Source organism: Chaetodon trifascialis, chromosome 7 (assembly GCF_039877785.1).
Source record: "Chaetodon trifascialis isolate fChaTrf1 chromosome 7, fChaTrf1.hap1, whole genome shotgun sequence".
Lineage (NCBI taxonomy): Eukaryota > Metazoa > Chordata > Actinopteri > Chaetodontiformes > Chaetodontidae > Chaetodon > Chaetodon trifascialis.
The window spans coordinates 29,447,809-29,466,875 of NC_092062.1; the positions used below are offsets into that span (position 1 = coordinate 29,447,809).

The 19,067-nt window shown below is 43.9% G+C and overlaps 1 protein-coding gene across 4 annotated transcripts; it reads right to left on the reverse strand.

The window, feature by feature from the left end:
* Window positions 1–1,954: 1,954 nt before the first annotated feature.
* On the reverse strand, window positions 1,955–15,378 carry rhbg (Rh family B glycoprotein). 4 transcript variants are annotated; one of them, XM_070965569.1, is made up of 11 exons: window positions 14,989–15,378; window positions 10,083–10,269; window positions 9,702–9,852; window positions 9,434–9,581; window positions 8,753–8,919; window positions 6,702–6,839; window positions 6,173–6,306; window positions 5,545–5,666; window positions 4,389–4,462; window positions 2,786–2,859; window positions 1,955–2,735 (listed from the first exon to the last, which is right to left on the reverse strand). In XM_070965569.1, the coding sequence occupies exons 1-11, from the start codon at window positions 15,164–15,166 to the stop codon at window positions 2,711–2,713; spliced, it is 1,398 nt and encodes a 465-aa protein (XP_070821670.1). In that variant the 5' UTR covers window positions 15,167–15,378; the 3' UTR covers window positions 1,955–2,710. The 4 variants fall into 4 exon arrangements, with proteins under 4 accessions (XP_070821670.1, XP_070821669.1, XP_070821667.1 ...); XM_070965568.1 differs by having other exon boundaries at window positions 1,955–2,739; XM_070965566.1 differs by having other exon boundaries at window positions 1,955–2,743.
* Window positions 15,379–19,067: the final 3,689 nt, after the last annotated feature.

Sequence of the window (19,067 nt, forward strand, 5' to 3'; positions counted from 1 at the left end):
AGTAATGTTACTGCATTCATTTCCAGACATATTCCTTAAGTGAAAGGCTCTTATTATGTTAATGTACCGTAAATGTTACTCAGAGGAAGCAGGCCCCTTAAAACGAGCTGTGTGTTCGACTCTGTTTGACCGTTTTCTTTCAGCCACACCCAAAAAATAGACAAATTCACATAAAGGTGGAATATTACAAAAAAAAATGACACCCTGGAGCTGGAACCTAAATTTCAAAATAAAAGTCAGATCACTTCCACACTGAACTTCCCCCAAAGCTGAAGGTGCACACAGTGACAGACTAAAGCGTCCATATGCAGGACGTGACGTCAGCGTCTGCAGCTCTGGATAATAAACATCAACCAAACACGTGGATTTTTCTACTTTTTATACACTTATTCCAGCAGCTCTACCCTGAAGGATAATTTAGGTCAAACTCAAAGACAGTTTCTTCTGCAGCGTTTAATTACATGTTATTATTTCACTCGCTCACTCTCTGTCTTAAACAATAGAAATTAAAACAATTAACATTTCATGCAGTGTAATTACAGCTGTGGTACAGGCTCCGAGGCCACAGACGGACTTCTATTTTTATTTTCCTGAGCCTTCAACATATTGCAGGTATGATGCCAAACAAGCGCATCTCCGGAAGACGTATGAGACAAAAGAATAATTACCATAATCATGATTATTTTTCTCTGCATTTTAATTAGCCCTATGAAGCTCAATTAAGCTCTTCAGTACGAGCGCCTATTCAGTAAACAGCTGTCCACCTGTCTTCTCCTTCCTGGGAAAAGGCTGCGGCGCCTGTTCACGCCGAGGTACCATCACTGAATCGGGCGGGGGGTCAGGCGAGGCCCCTGCAGCCTGCAAGGGGCCCTCAGTATGAGGGGCGTTTAGTGCCACAGAGAGGCAGCCGAACAGGAAGGACATCATTAAGGTGGACTTAGAGCTTGTTCACCAGTGTAAAAACTTGACAAAGGAACTGATAGAAAACAAACAATGTGTGATGAGAAACTGCAAAAGCATGAAGGTTTTAGGAGGAATATACATGCGATTTGTTTTCTTTGTTTAGCAGACGAGACGATCGTTGAGTGTGTCTGAAGGCTTCACCTCCGGAAAATATCTGCTTGTAAAGGGACGGCTGGAGGGTCCCGGCTGCAGGGACGTAAGGACATGCTGGTGGGACATCCTGAGACTTATACTGTCAACAAACGTGTCGGAAAGAAACAAAAATCCAAACTAAGCGTCGTGGATTTTTGTCTTTTTCATATTTTTATTTCCTTTTTTAAATATATATTTTTAGGATTAGCGTTCTGAGTTTTGGCACCACAGTTCCCGAAATGTTTCGCTTGATGTGCGCATTAACTGCCTGCACTTCCTGTTTGCACTGTCACCATGGAAACAAACATTACCCTGGATGCTGAAGGAAAAGTCCCACTTCCTGCAATCCAAATGAATAGTAAGTTGTTGATGGTGCTTCCTCCTCCTCCTCCTCCTCCTCCGCAGTGGCATTAATCACCCCTCATACTCAGGCCCTGAGCAGAGCGTATCTTACAAGGACACCCGCTTCCTTCTGCTGTTTGATCTCTGAAAGTAAAACTGTGCAAATTACGCAGTGAGAAACAAACCCCATCTGGATTACAGGCATTAACCCCTTCAGCCGTGATTGCTACTCAGTCATTAAGCCTTCAAGAAAAAAAGGGCTAATGATGACTGGTCTTCATCATAACAAGCAGAGACTTGATTGCACAGCCTCTCTCCCACATTCTGCAAAATTACTGAATCCTTATAATAACAGTAAGTGACTCCCAAGGGGGAAAAGAATGAAACTGATCAATTATTTCCTGAAAATGACGTTTGTTACTGTCGATATTGACGTGAATTGTGATTTATGTCTTTGATTTTTATTCCTCTTTTCATTCCCCCCTCACCGCAGCACAACACAAACACTTCAGTCACATATTAAACGAGCCAAACACACTTGAATTTATTATTTAGCCAAAAACTAATCCAGTGTTTTGTTTCACAATACTTTCAATTCACAGAAAATAAAATAGTGAATTCATCTTTGAGCAAATGATTCAGGCCAATCTGAAAAAGGTCCAACACAGAATCAACATAAAGGTACAGAACAGTGACGTTTCTATTCTAACTAATCAAATACAGTTTAATATGAAAAATAAGATCACAGAAAAACCCAAACCTAAAGTATTAGGAGATAATACACACGTAAAAAACATCATTATGCCTCTGCTTTATTTAGCATGAAAAACCTTTATTTCAAATATAGAAAATAGTAAAAACAAAACTGGTTTTCTGTGAAAATGTGATCCATTTTTTCTTTTTTTTATTTCCAGAGACTCTGTGTGTTGAGAGGAGGTTTGTGGCTCTGAGTCTGTTTGTCTTTGGCTTGAAGCGGCTGCTGATGTTAAATTCTGTAACCTGGTTCAGGGAACAATTAGACAGCATCTCCCATCGAATAGACACATCATTTCCCAATGCGGTCCTTCCACAGGCCCGAAGCGCAGCGTGACACAGCTCTAGATCGGCCTCTAGTGGGCAAAGCTGGCAATGACCTCTAACAGGGACTTTAAAATGGAACAAAATGAGTTTTTACACACAGAAACAGACATTTGGCAGCTGACATGGGCGTGATGCAAGTACGCTTTTTTACAACCTAAAGGACGTAATACTCAAGTGCTAGGATGTTAAAACCTCAGTGTGTGTGTGTGTGTGTGTGTGTGTGTGTGTGTGTGTGTGTGTGTGTGTGTGTGTGTGTGTGTGTGTCTAGCTGTTGAGCTTCTCTGACTCCTCTGTCCTCACAGTGGTCAGCTGGCCCTCATGACCCGCCTCGTCTCCGGGCACCTGGGACACACAGGAAGAAGGAGAGCGAGATAATTGAGTTTCTGGACTTCTTTGACCTCAAACGCGCTTCCACTTTCCACACTAAATGCAACGTGTGGCTTCTCCAGGTGCTCGTCCGCAGCCTCCTCCTGGTTTTATGTCATTAATTTGTCTCTAAATGTCAACACGCTCCAGATCTGAGGCGCTTTTGTCTTTGGTTCCCCTTTCAGATGTTTGTTAAGATGATAAAGTGGAAAAAGATAAAGATGGAGCTGAGGATGGAGAACAGCAGCACTGAACTGATTATTATTTTCATGTCATTTACGCACAAAGAGGACAGATAATCAATCAAATATTAATCAATAAGGCTAACAGTAAAAGGGGAACAAAAACCATTTCAGGGGATGTGAATGTTCTTTATCTTTACCTTAAATGTCTTAAGCTGAGAATCATACTGTATTTATGAATTAACATTTAAAGACACGTTTAGCATAATGTCCAGAAATGTTTTATTTCTTCATCAAAAAAATGAGAAATGTTTTCTTTTCTTTCAGTAAAATGATCAAATAAATCACAAAAACAGGCATAAATGTGTGCACATACGCGATATTTAGCGTTGTGTGCAGGCAAACCTTCACCTACAGAAACCATCGCACGGCGAGCCACAGACGTGTTGCATTGTGGGGAAATCTGAATGACGTCAGCCTGAAGTGAAAAGGTGTGACATCATGTAGGAGAGGTTGTGTTCCTGTAATCCACCTGGCTGATAACGTGGTGCACTGTGGTGCATTTGCTCCACCTGGTGGTCAAACAGCGGTACTGCCTCCTCTGACAGAGATGAGCAGCGTCACGCGGATGATGACCTGACCGTCAGTGTGGCGGCGCCACCTTGTGGTCGTAAGATTTGATTCTGCTCTTCTTTTCAGGAGGAAAGAGTACTGACTGGAGAAAATACCACGCTGTCCCTGGATTGATAATTAGACTTCCTTCAAAGTCATAGAACCTGAATAAATATCAGTTCATCACTCATTGATGATCTGAACACTTATTCTCCATATATGTTGGATTTCATGGCAGCCTGCAGACACATTTCATATTTTCACACGATCAGCTGACTTGTTGTGACTGAGCACATTAACATTATCTATAGTTTTACTATAATTAATGGGCAACCAAAATTACATGGCCCTTTCTCCTGGGAAACTATTAGAAACATATGAACGTTTAAGACAAAGTGTAGCCGATGAGATTACAGCGCTGTATTATATTGGCTGCCAATTTCATAATAATTTCAGTATAATTTCCGAGTATGTTTCAAAGAAGGAACTACAGCATATAATTTAGCACTAATTATAGCAAGAATTCAAACTTCATTCATTCATTCATCACTGGAAACCTCTTTACAGTTCGCTGTCTGCTTGTCTGCACATTAACGTCACATTTTGTCACATTCAGCCAGAACCTTGTCTCCATCGTCCCTGTCATAAAGGACAGATAACAGGATTCTTCCCAGGAAACTTCGTGTTAACGTCCAGTTTGGACAAACTCACCTCCCAGTAGATGCTGTCCTCAAAGCAGATGGTGTCAGGAGGAGCACCGAAGACCGGCAGCTTCAAAATGAAACCTTATGCAAGAGAAGAGGCCCTGTTACTGTGTGCTCATCGGTGTTTAAAATAAAAAAAGTGCTCTGGGATGTGCTGCACATGTAAACATCAAATCCTGGTTTCAGGAATCTGGATAAGCTAGCTGTGAAAGCAGGGATAATGAACATGAAGACGTGATGTTTGCAGGTCCTTCCTCACTTCGTTAGTTGTGAGTCAGTAAAGCAAACAAACACGATGACAAACAGCGCGATGATGATCATTTCAGACTGGAGTAAAAGAGTCTCTACAGCACCACCTCGCCTTCTGATACTGAAGCTCAGGTGGAGAAGCTACGTCGGCTGCACGCAGGCCAGAACTGAACCGGGTTCAACTTGTGGGACAAGAGAAATGACTGTTTTGCTGGATGTGGAGGACGAACATGCACCGATGAAGACTATAAGAAACTTGCAGGCATGTAAGCATGGACAGCTCGCTCTGCATTAGTCGCTCTGCAGTTTGGGCATTAGGTGACACCAACGTTAGCGATGTGAGGATGAAGCTCTTCTGCTGATTGGGGTCATGTGACAACAGTTTTTCCTCAGCTTTAAATGAAAGCCTCCAGAGGAAGCTTCTGAAAGTGTTGTGAAATACTTAAATGTGGCCATTCAGGCTTAAATAAAGCTGAGGTTTTAGTGAAGGTTCGCCCTCGTTCGTCGCTGCTCCTCCTCAGCAGCCATATGTGTCGTTTCGGGAGTCACTGCCAATCAATCAGCGTATGAGGACGTGTTGCTCTGAGACTCTACAGTTAAAAGTCACTGATGACAGAAAGACAGAAACCCAACCAGCTGAGGAAGCTAACTGCTGAGTGAGTCATTGGTGTTTGTCATCAGCACCTGCATGATCAGCACAGGATCAGTACAAACCCACATTCATGAGTCTTCCCGGACGGTCCTGATCTGTCTGGATGTCTGATGGCACAGTCATCGAGATGCTGATCAAATAAGTTTGAACTTTTATCCCAGTTTGAAGCCAGAAATGTGGACGTCTTCTGACCTCCACATCAGTGCTGACCGTGCAGCTTTGACTCAAACGAGCAGTCCAGTTTAAGAGAGGAGACACCTACCGACAATAAGGCCTCCCAGCAGGGCGATGCCGAGGGTCACGGCGAGGGAAATGGCCTGAAGACCGCCCTGGTAAGACGCGTCAATGCTTCCGTTTGCCACATCCGGGAACACGTCTTGCATTCTGAAACACACAGTTTTCAGAGACGTGTGGACACAGTTAGACTTTTCCCTTGATGAAAGCTGAGATCTGTGGTGGTCAGAGAGATGCTATCTGTCACCTCACAGATGATCTCAGTCAAAGAGAAAAATGTGGAAATTCAGGACGAGCCGCCGCTGCTGTTTTTGGTCCGTCAGCTGAAAGCAGTCGAGCCAAAGCTTCACTCTTCTCACTGCACACATGCTAATATCAGTCATAATCCCCATTAACAAACACATACAGAGTGCAGTTTCTAAAGCAGAGCCCAAGTTTTACTGAACATTTACGCTTCATTTTAAATAATCCTGCTTCTGCATTCAGATTCACAGGTTGGTGTTATAAACTTCTTATTCTGCCTCTTCAGAGGATTCAAGTTTTTTTTTTAATTTACACCAAAGATTTTCCCAGCCGGTCCCTCTAACCCTCATCTTTTGGAAAACGCTGCATGCATGAGGTGTTTGTCGCTACGCCAGCACAAACGAGATGTTTACCCGTCTCCATAAACGTCTTTGGTTGCCACAGCAGCAGTCACCGCTCCCACGATAGCGCCCAGGATGCCGGGCATGCCGTGCAGGTTGTGAACGCCGCAGGTGTCCTGGATCTTCAGCTTCTCCTCCAGGATGGGCTGAGGGGAGGAAAAGACGAGGAGACGGTCATGTGGTTTCGACAGCTGGAGGAGAGCTGCACATTTCATCAGCAGCTCTTTACAGCCTGAACACGAGCAGGTGGACATCAGATCCCACACTGAACCCACTGTGGCTTTGTTCTGTGATGATGATGATGATGCAGGATGACATTTCTCTCTAATATATCCCCACATGCATTCATATGAACAGGCTTTCCAGGTGCACTGCTGCCTCTTTTTACATTAAAGCATTATTAGATTTGATGATTTTAAAACTATTTGACAGCAGAAGCAACAGAAAACACTTCCAGTCGTCTTGATTTACGTCTCTGATGAGCTGAAAATGTGTCTTCCCTGCCTTAATCATAAAAGAGAAAGTGCTGAGTCATCCTTACTGAGAGGTACTTGAAGCCCAGAACAGAGATGATGCCGGCCAAGAAACCGACAATCATGGAGCCGAAAGGTGTCAGCATCATTTCACCAGCTGTTCCCGCTGCGACTCCACCGGCCAGAGCTGCGTTCTGGATGTGGACCTGAAAGGAGGAGGAGAAGGTTGAGACTTAATAAGCATTTTAAATTGAATGATGTCGTACACATAATTTTAACAAGAGACTCTGAAACATGATTCAGTGTACTGAATGTATAATGAGCAGTTTACTGATTAAAATCCAAATAAAATGAATGCTCAGACTTCAGTTAAAGACATATTAGCTCAGTGAAACGATGATCAGCTTCACATATTTAACAATCAGCACTTTCATGTTTCATGCTGCACATGAGTGTGATGTGAGATGGGTGTGGTCAGGTGTGGTCACAGGTGGAATAAACCAGGTGTGACTTTGTACAGCGACACAGAGCAGGCAGGACTATGAGTCAGGGTGTAGTTACTCCTCAGACCTCTGGGGGCAGCGCAAAGGACCCAGTGGGAATAATATGAGGTAAAAGAAAAAGAAGCTCTGCAATGGAGCTGAGTTAGCTACGCTAGCTAGTTAGCATGTGTTGATATATTTGTGTTTCTGGTCGTGCAATGAGAGCACAAAAAAGTGTTTGCTGCTCACACGTGAATGCTGATTGGAAGAAAGATTATTGTTATATAAGACAAAGAATATTGTAATTTGAGCAAAGAAAAATCTGTTCTGTGCTCAGCAGGTCTTTGCTTTTATACTCAGGTTTCCTCCTTTGGCCTTTGAGGGCCTTCAGGTGTGTCTGCATTCCTTTTGCTCCTGAGTGTTGAGCCGCTTTGACAATTACTGCACTAATTTATTGAGAGTAAATCATCATTTTCTCAAATTATTACTATCATTATTTTAAAAAAGAAGGAAAGAAGCACACATACGATTCCACTTGTATTTCGTAAAACTTGAAATCTCTAAATGTGCAAAAGAACAGCGAGGAAACAAACGCTTGTGCACAGCTTTAAAGGGAGCGCCTTTAAAATGTGCGTCGCAGATGATCAGATGAGACTTTCTGATTTGAGCAGCTTTCAGACAGTGAGCCTACGTTTACACGTAGCAGAGTATTCTGGAAAACAGATATTTTAGCCCCTCAAAAATTCAAAAATAACATTGTGCACACAACATCGTTTTTAAAAATGTTGTCGTTTACATGAACCCGGATAAATCCGCCGTCGAGCGCATCATAACTATGCCAAACCTATGGGCGCGAGTGTAAACAAGGTCGCTCACATGACGTTAAGTATTCAGTCGCATGTTGTGACGTTTCGGAACCTGAAACGCCGTTTAACCCAGTTTACACTCCGACAAATAACCAGCGTTCTGTGAAAAAAAGTCCATTTGAGTGTAAACGAGAGGCCAAACCGCATGAAAACGTGTTTTTCCTGAGTGTAAACGTCGACTGAGTGCTGCAGCCTCGTTCACGCATGCAGGTGAAGCAGCAAACAGGTGGAATGCATCAGAGACAAGCTTACTCCATCAGCTGATTAGCTGATTGGCCACGCGGTATGTCCACTCCCATGTCAGCTGACTGCTCTGAACATGACCGTAGGTTTGATCGCTATCAGCTCAGGAATGTCTCGTCTTCCTATCAGGGTGATTTACCGCTGACAGCTGAGCGATGATACGCTGCTCGAATCCGTGTGAATCAGCTACAACTCACATTTTTTGGGGGGGTGTGTGTGTCTTCAGGTGACACATTCATCAGCTTTTATCTTCGGAGTGACTCTGTCATGGGTTTCAAACTCTGATCCAACCTGCTGACAGGAAGATGCTGCATGTTTGCTTGGATTCGTGTCTTTACTTGAGCACGACCTGCTGTGTGGATGTTTTCATCGTACCTTTAACCTCTGCAGTGTTCAATTTGATTGTGAACAAGAGGACTTGGAAGAAGTGGAAGCTGGAAGTTTAGGGTCTAGTTCCTGAGCTCTTATCACTTTTTGCTCTTGATCTGTTTTGACTTTGGAGACCACCGTTCAGTCCAGTGTCCTCACCATGTCCAGCTTGCCGTCGTGTGCTGTGAGGGCGGACATGCCGTAGGTGGACAGAGTGCAGGCTGCCAGGGAGTAGTAGGTGTTCATGGCTGTGCGGTGCTGGTCGTCTCCGTGAGCCGTGATGGCGGAGTTGAAGCTGGGCCAGAACATCCACAGGTAGATGGTACCTGAAGGGCATGACAGCAGGACAGCGTTCGATTGGTTTGTTGCTACAAACAAGGTAAAAGCTGCACTGGGTGATAGTTTCAAAGAGTGTGAACATGAACAACATGCAGCACGCGCAGTTTACCAGCCAGTCTGTGAGAGCTTATGTCTGGAAGAAAAGGGACGAGGAAATATGTAATGATGGGAGGTCCAGCTGTCTCTGCAAGGAGGACATGCTGCTGTTCAAGAAGAAAAAACGCGTTTCACATCTAAGTTTTGATGAAGTCAGGAAAGGGAATCAGATTTGTTGCAACACTTTTACTGTTTCTGTATTTGATCTCAGAGTCAGTGCAAAGATCGTTGTTTTGCAAGTCCAAGGGAAGACTTACAAGTCCCAAGTGCTAAACTTTGTGTTTCAAGTCCGGGACGAGTCCTTATGTGACTGGCTGCTGACTAACCCTAACCCTAACCCTAAGCCTTTAAAAACACCATTTTTAATGTTTGGCATTGTAGAGGACATTAAGCTGCAGCGTTTACCGATCATAGCGAACAGGTCAGAGTGGTACACTGAGCTGTTCCTGTGTTTGCTCTTATCCAGCGTGGGCCGGTACAGGATCCGGGTCACCATGAGGCCAAAGTAGGCTCCAAACGTGTGGATGGTCATGGAGCCTCCGGCGTCCTTGGCCTGGAACAAAGCGAGCCACAACCTGGTTTAAAAGCTTAGACATACGTGATGTGTCATCGCTGTTTTGCACTGCGTTTATCACATGAAGTACGTCACATGGAGATCTTCAGGTCAACTCACCCCCAGAAGACTCAGCAGGATGAACTCATTGACAGCAAACAGCGTGACCTCGAACATGGCCATGATGAGCAGCTGGACAGGGCTGGTTTTACCCAGAACGGCTCCGAATGAGATGAGCACAGAGCCGGTGCAGAAGTCAGCGTTGATCATGCTGAAAGAAATAAAATGCATTACTACAGGAGCTTCATAAAAATGTTCTGTCGGAGGGTTTGCTTCAACTCCAATTGTGGTTTGTAGTGTTGTTCAGCAAATGTGTTGGTGTGTGTGTTGTTAATGCAGGTATTGCACTGATCTATAGTTAATAGTAGCAAGCGTACAGATTTTGCATGTTTAACATATTGTTTATGTGTGCGTGCAGTCATACATGTGTGTCTGTATTACCTCTCCACCCCGATGTGGATCTTGCCTCCGTGCATACCGTGGAAGAAGCCCTGCATGAGCGTGGCCCACTGCAGGGCGAAGGCTGCGATCAGGAAGTTGAAGCCCACACTGCTGAAGCCATAGCGCTGCAGGAAGGTCATGAGGAAGCCGAAACCGATGAAGATCATCACGTGCACATCCTGGAAACCTGCACGACGTAGAAAACAGTAAGATTATGGAGATAATGAGCCTGGGGGAGCAATGCTTTGTGGCCTTTTTTGTTTGTTTTATGTGTGGAGGTGCAAAATGAACTGACGTCTGGAGGTTCACAGCATATCGACCCAAACATGGCAGAAAAAGTAGATTTATAGACTAATTATGCAAACACCTGGTTTGAGAAGCTGTGGGTCTTCTGAGCACCCCAGGTGATACTGCATATGATCATCTTTAATAGAAAAAAAACTGCTGATACTTGTACTGTATTGTATTAGTAGGTTGGAAAAACAGTAAATGTGGAGTCTCACAAGGCTCAGTTCTGGGTCCACCATTTCAGCTATAACTGCTTTCACTTCAACTATTCTCTTTTATTCTCTTTTATTCTATTTTATTTCAATTTATTCTCTTTGATTTTATTTTATTTATTATAATTTTACTGACCTTCCTGTTCTCCTTTATCATTTTGATTTTTTTTGCTCCTGACTGAAAAATGTTCAGCCTGTTCACTGGCCCTCTGTTGGGCCCTCTGCTCTGTAAAGCACTTTGTAAACCTTGTTTTTAAAAGGTGCTATATAAATAAAGTTTATATGAGTGACAGGTGATCTCAGGCCAATCTATGCATCACTAACACCAATTTGAGGGTGACTCAAAATTTCAATTACACCTCAGATCCTGAGTCCAGGGCTGCAACTAACAATTATTTTTATTGTCAATTAATCTGCCAGTTACTTTCTTTATCAATTGATTATGATGTATAGTTGGCAGAAAATTGTGGAGAATGCCCATTTTCTTTGCAGAGCACGTGTCTTCAAATTGTTTTCAGTAAACTTTTCTGATCTGTTTTTAAACTTAAAGACGAGGCGTTGTTACATCAGAGTTATTAAAAATGAGGCACAAATGTTCACCAGCTTGTTGGATGACGTTAAATGAAAAGCCTTGTGGTGGAGCGGCTGAGCACTTCAGTGAGGATACCCGTCATTTCAATCAACCTCATATTTGCTCCTCAAAGGCCTCAATAAAACCGTCCAATCACAGCGGAGGCACTCGAGGGCTTTGTCATTGAAAGCAGCCTGTGAATGAGCACAGTTACATAAGCTTTGCTTAACGGGGCCTTCAGGTTCAGCCGTGACTCAGAAGTGACTCCGGAAAATTTGTCTCTTCGCTCTTCAAATTCATGATTTTCATGTTTAGAAACTCAATACTGTAAAAACAAAGATCACGAACTCCCTCAGCTTGCAACCTGATGTGTCCCTCAGCCTCATTGTCCTGGTTCACACAGTTCGTCTCACTCTCCTTATTTGTCCCAAACCAACACACACAATATCGCACTATGCTGCGGCTGCTGTCGCCATGGCGACCATCCTTTGGCATGGCCGTCCGGAGGTGTTGCCAGCGTCCCCGTTGGCATTTTGGCCCAGATACATGCAGAGACATCAGGAGGACACCATGAAATCACAGCAGGGACAGAGTCTGCTGGGTTGAATTAGCTTCTCGCTGTTCTGTTCAACATAAACTAAAATTTTCTGCTGATGTTTTCTTTAAATTTTGAATTCCTTAAAATTTCCGACATTGATGCAAAATAATAATTAATGATAATATTAATTCCTAAAAGACACAACTAGTCCAATTTCTCATCAGGGACACGTCAACGGCAAAGTCTTCCTGCTGCGGGGATCAAACTTGTGACCTGTCAGACAGCCTCTGTCATCACATGCCTTGTTCACCTTCAGGTGATCTGTTGCACAACAGACCGCTGACACGCCATCCTTATCTCACAGCAACACACGGACAACAATACACTGACTGTACGACCACCGACACACGGTGGATTTACAGGCTGCACATGATGCTGCCTGAAGCCCGTCAGGCGTGTTTGCATGTCTCTCACTCGTCCTATAGATGACCTGCAGAGTGTGAAGCTGTCTGTTCACTGCAGCCTTTGTTTCCAGGTGTGTGCACACAGCACCGAAACATGAAGGTGAACTTCTGTTTCAGCTCCCGAGACAGTTAAAGATTATCTGAAGTCATTAAATCTAATGGACCTTTACTCTCTGCTCTTATTGTTCTGACCTCAGACAGTCTGCTGGAGTCAAGGCAGCAGTAGCATAATGTAGCTGCAGTAAAGGTGGACAGTTTGGTAAGTCAGATATCAGACTTCAACACAAGCGACTGCTGGTCACGTCTTTTCTTCTATGAGCTGACAGCACAGCTTTCTCTAACGTTGACCAAGCAGAAATAGCTTTAGAAGCACGAGCTCGTATTCAGGCAAACAACCCTTTTTCTTGTTCAGGTTGCACAATTTGTGGTTTAAGTTGAGTGATCAAAGTGATTTTCAGCAGGAGTCCTGACAGTCCGCAGACATGCTAGCAGCTTTAAACTGTGCTTTTGCATGTTTGGTGTAAATGCTACCATCAGCATGCTAACATGCCATGCTGATGTTTATCAGGTGTAACGTTTGCCATGTTCATCATCTGAGTTTAGCACGTTAGCATGCAAACATTTACAAGATGACACTGATGGAAATGAGGGTTTTGAATCGGACTGATTCTGACCTGATGATGGCGCTAAATGGACAGTGAAGGCGTCATCAAAGTCACTATGATCTGGATCAAAGTCCAGGACGGACTGACCGACAGTCCAACATTGTCAGCCCTTCAAAGCACAGCGCTGAAAATAAGACTTCATGAAAGCACTGATGAGTCTTTTCTGATCTGTCATGAACAGATAAAGACTTTCTGAAACAGTTCTACAGCGGCTTCCAACAGATTTCATACCATTTACCTGCCGACCTGAGGATCCATTTTGGATGTTAAAGTCATTCAAATGACTCCAACACATCAGGTCATTCTGGAAACTTTGATGTGATCCTGAATTTGTGTTTCAGGGCTCCTCCCAGCTTTTATAGCTTATACTTTCATTTGTCTCCGTGAAAGAAAGAAAGAAAGAAAGAAAGAAAGAAAGAAAGAAAGAAAGAAAGAAAGAAAGAAAGAAAGAAAGAAAGAAAGCATTCTGATGCATTTTTGCACTTAGTGATTAGATTTAGATTATTTTAGATACTATTTTCCTCAGTTTTCTCTTTCCCACATTTTTCATCTCCGTCCCACACGGTGGAACACAAAAATGTCAGCCTGAGCAGAAAACAGTCAATAATGAAAAGAGTCAAATTTAATTTAAATTAATTTAAACCTGTATCTATTAGCAGCTCCAGTCTACCTGTGCTGGTGTTTGTGTCATCCTGGCTGAGCCTCAGGTGAGATGCTATTATTTTACATAACAGTTCAGCAGCTGACAGGAAGTGGGCTGGGTCACCGTACAGTTAGCTGCCCGCGGGGGGGGGGGGGGGACTCGTCTTTTTACGTTCCCATCATTCCCTGCCATCCCCCGGGGGCACGACCCCACACACCTGAGAGCCAGAGGCCCAGGTAAACAAAGCATCTGACTGACTGGCCCTCAGTCATGTTGCTTAAGGTTGATTTGTTAAGGTAGACGGCTCATTATTTATTGATAAAAGAAACATAATTCCCAACATTTGAAGTTTGAAATCAATCACATATTAACACTACTCTACTATTGTATTGATTAGTTAAGTTTTGTGTGCAGTAAACATCAAAGGATAAAAAAAATTGTTTCAGGGAGCAGTAATGAGCATTTTGCAGCCTGTAATCAGCAGCCTGTGTTTCCCCTCCCGCCCGTGAAGGATGAAGGCCTTTATTCCACACCATCAATCCATACACATGGGGAAATTAATGATCAGTGGCTCAGCCTCGACGGGACAGCAGCGGAGTGGAAGAGAAAGAATGAGACCTGTCCAATTAGGGACTGGAGCTCAGCAGCTTCTCGTGGCTTCGCACAGAACACAGCGTTTCCCTCACGACACAACAGTGCCGACAGTTAATGTGCACAATATGGAGGTGATTTGGGGGTAACATGCAAGAACAGCATACTTACAGGTATGTAAAAACCTCTGAGAGAGCATGAAAGAGAGGGTAGAGTTCAGGTGTTAGAAATCACTCAGAGTCCACGCCCAGAAGACATCAAGCTTCAGGTGTGAAGAGGATAAACCCCCCAACTTCACAACTCTGTTAACCTTTTTTAATCCTAATCTTTGTTTACAACTGGTGATTTAAAGACAGTTAATGGCCGTCTGCTACAGTTTATCATTTGAGACCAGCGAGTGTTGAAACAACAGAGAAATCAGCAGCTGTTTATCTCTGCATGTCAGCATGCAAAGGGTTTAAAGTTCAGTGACTCGAATAAATCAGCGTGTTCTGCGTTTTCCACACATAACCTTTCTGAATACAGACGAATTCAAAGTATTTATTTATTTTCGACGACCTTTATTTAAAGAAATGTCTGACTTTAAACATTTGCTGGTTTGATTATGTTCCTCTATTCCTCAATCTGACATTAACCGCATGTCCTAAAGAAGAAGGTAGAGGAAGAAGTGCATCATGGGGCTTGTAGTCAGAGTGTATCTTCAATAAACATGCAATCGATTAGAAAATAAGGATAAATTAGACAGATTTGTGGTGCTGTGATTAATTAAATGCAACATAATCAAAGCCTGATAATATCCACAACACTGACCTGCACCATGTTACAGACAAATTTGCAGTAAATTTGCAGTAAATTTGATATCTTAAAGCGCCCATCCCTATCAAGTTTCTTCATCCTCTGACCCTGAACCTCCAGACCTCCACAGGACACTCACTTGGGTAGCGGTAGTAGAAGTCGTTCTCATAGTCATGGTGACTTTGGTTATGCCATTCCTTTGCATCCGTCTCATGGTCGTACTGCACCAACGTGCCGAAGAGGATGATGAGGATGATCTCCAGGATGAAGCAGGTGACCGGCAGCTTCAGCCGCATGTTGGTTGCTGCGTCTGTCATGTTTTCTTCCCGGTGAGACGAGGAGGAGACGATCAATGAGGCTCGATGTCAGAGTCGGGGACGAAAGGGATTAAAGATCCAGCACGCAAAGTTAGACCCACTCTGTCCCTCTCACACACACCCGGAGGTGTCCTCAGTGCAGAGACAGGAGGCTGATCTGTGTGTGTGCGTGTGTGTGTGCGTGTGTGTGTGTGTGAAGCTGGAGGAAGAAGCTCACAGACAGACACAAGAGCTGCTCTTTCATGTGTGTTTTTGTTCTGCTGGGTCACACCTACCAGACCTGCCCTCCCCATGAATAATGCAGCCTCACTTTTAGCTCCGCCCCCCTGATACTGTACTTTTTAAGGTGGTCTGAAGAGCTGGAGCTCACCTGATGAGTCAGTAACAGGTAATCATCCATTACTATGTAATAGGAACTGTCTTTGGTAATGTGTTGAGGGTCTCACCGGGCGGTGGGCTGTTCTGAGGTCAGTTCATCTTGGATAAAATGACTTTTGCCAGCAGCACCATTTATGCTAATAATGGTAGCCTTTGGATGGTAACCTAGCTATTGACTGACAGCAGTCATCCTGTCACTGAAAGAGCACTGTCCAAGTCTGGACTTGTCTTCTTTCTCTCTGTTTCTGACCTGCAGTGAGCTAATGGTGATTCTGCAAATGTCAAATCAAACGTTTCCGCTTGCGTTTCATGATAAATCCTTATCTTTCAAGGTAGATCTCACAAGATCACACTGTTAGCCCGAGTCTTTGGTTGGAAGCCCGAGAACGGTCCACAGCGATCTTCAGTTCACAGTCAAAGTATTTGCTGAGGTCACATATAAAGCAGTGCAGCGCTGGTCTCAGAGCTCCTGCAGGATCTCAGCCAGCATGAGCGCAGGTTTCAGGCAAAAGTTCACATTTATCTTCTTGGGTTTGACCAAACCCCGTTCAATAAACAGACATACTTTACAGAACGTAATCGGCCGGTTTCCAAGTGGTGGACGTACCGTGCTTTGTTCCTGCCTTATCCTTGACATGTAATAAACAATCTGTGTGTGTGTGTGTGTGTGTGTGTGTGTGTGTGTGTGTGTGTGTTGTTTAGCATCTAAAAGCACCAGACGTCACTAACAGACAAGAGAGGAGAAAAGTGTCATCAGGCCTTCTGTTATCCAAACAGGCTCTCTGCAGTCACGTTACCTTACAGCTCCAGGCTATGAAGGACATTCATAGCACATACACATACACATACAAGTGCAGTGAAGATCATGGGATGAGCACGAGATCACTTTAAAGGACCAAACTGTTACAACGCGAGGCGAGCGTTCGGCGTGAGAGGCTTCAGTTATGCACTTGTGGCCAAACAACAGTGGATTGAACCAATCGGCATCTGATGAGGAAGCTACAGGTGTGGTTCAGGTGTGCTGAGAGGTTAGTGTCAGTGCTGCTGTAGCATCACAACTCTTCATTGATAGAAGAGAAATGAACAGCACTGAAGGCTTTTCTCCACAGAAGAGACGTTTTCGCTGGCTTCAGCAAGAGTTCTGCACTCCTACGTCACATGCTTTGCTGATCTGATTGGTGGAAGTTAGCACATGACGAATGTCGACAAATAAACGGTGCATCCAATCAGTCCAATCAGACCAAACCACTTCCACAGACGACTTCCAAGGCGGTTCTGTGGAACAAACCATCAGGTTTGATAAACTGGAGAGCAGGATTACGCTCGCAGTGCTAGCATGGTTAGCTAACAGGACTACATATTGACTCCACGGTGGGTCCATTTGTAACACAGTGTACCTCTGATCAACAGCTGTTAGTGGTTTTACAGCCACTTCAAGAGATTTGATGTCCTCTTGTTCCGAGCTCAGTGGGTCCAGAAGGTCTCTCCTGGAAAATATCCTGTGACGTTAATATTTTTGTATTTCTGTTGCTCTGCTAACAGCCGCACTTTGTTTATTAGCTGTCAAACAAAGAAAAACATGATCATCCTGAATCAACAACAGCAGAGTTTTAATGCACACGAGGCTTCACAGACTGTTAGTAAGATAAAGTCTCATCAGGGAATTTGTTGATATGATAATATAAGATAAGACTTTATTGATCCCACACCGGGGAAGTCATTAGAAAAACAGTGGAGATTAGATAAAAAGGGTACAGGATGTAGAACAGGACATCAATGATGTATATGTACATTATGTAGAGATAACTACTGATGTCACATGTCGTGTTGCTCTGCTGCACAGAAAGGACTTTCATGAGTCTCTGCTGATATTTGCTTCTGTGACACGTTTACTGAACTTGCTGAGGAAACCACCGCAGCATGAACCATTTACTGCATCTGTCACCGTCACAGCAGAGGGAGGGCGCGGGCACGATGGCGGCGTTAGATCGAGTGACACTGTGGTGCCTCCTCCTCTTCCTCCCGGAGCGTTTGATAAGAGGTGTCACTCACGCCTGTATCTGCGTCCTCCATCTGCAGAGACACTGTTTTCTTCAGAAAGGTGAAAGAAGTGGGAGGAATGTTGTTATGATTTCAGGGAATTTGAACTATTATCTGTGGAGACCGCAGGTGTCAAACAGAAACTCGGCTCTGAGCACTTCGTCGGCACATCGGCCCACCTCATCCTGCCACAGTACGCTGTCAGCAGCCCCTGAGCGCATACTTTCATTAAACCACAAGCTAACAGGCACAGTGTGTCTCACAGCCTGAGCCTCCTCCATTAAAACTCATCAGTGAGCCTCACTGTTGGTCCTTCATCACCATGAACACACACACCGTCCTGCTGCCACAAACACTCACTGCAGCGCTGAATGTGGATTCATCCGCCGCTGAAAATAGTCCCCAATAAATGCACTATTTCCTCCTGTTTGAGAAAGATTTGATAAAAACTACAGTGAGCAGCTGTTTTCTTGTCTACTTACTTATTTGTCTTCTTTATTTTTGGAGTTGTTTTTAAAGGACTTTAATGAGAGCCAATGGACTCAGAGCTGAGAGCCTCAGACAGCGCAGACAAGTATTGAGACCAACGCTCCCAACTCGAGAACAACTAGACAAAGTCTGTCAGATTTGCATTATTGTTTATGTATATATATATTTTAATTATATTCCTTTTTTATTTGCATTACAACAGACGTCCCAGGACGGACTCAGATGTTGCGGTTTATGGTCTTCAGAATCAGTTTTACTTTCCGTTGATGATGTCATAATGTTGACCAGTCATCACTGTTTTATGTCATCAGTGGTACATTTGTTTTTGTTTTTTTCTACTGCATCATCTCCTTTGAAGTCACGTTGTGGATTTATCATTGGTTACTCGACTGCGCACATACTGCAGCAACAACCTGAAGCTAGAAGAGGTCAAACTGTGGTCGGCTGCAAAAATTCTAAATATTTTACAGTTTTTTACAGTTTGTCTGCATCATCGACGTGTTTGAAACACGTTTAGCATTACAAACAGGTTGCTGTTCGTTCTAATCCTGAGACAGAAATGCTTGAAGAGCTGATGAAAAATATGGATTTTTCTCATTTCATCACATGAACTAATGAATTCATCTCTTGTACACCTCAGGACAGGAGCTGCTTCGTGCAGGTGCTGTCTTGTTTTTGGGAGAAACCCATTAGCTTATGTCACATCTCCGATTGATGGCTTACAGGAAGGCGAAGCTTCATGCCATGAGGACGTCTTTCCTCATCCATACATGCCAACAGGTCTCATCTTGTCTTTTCCACTCGCGCTCTTCATTGCTTCATGTCGGCAGTTAGAGTTACAGGTTTCACTTAGATCAACCTTCAAGCCGACTCAGGTTCACACACAAACTCCGGCCAGGTGAAAGCCGGCAGGTGCAGATTCAGCTGCTGCTCACTGTGTGAATGACAGCACAGGTGACGTACCTGTGTGGCCTCGGCAGATCTCAAAGCTGTT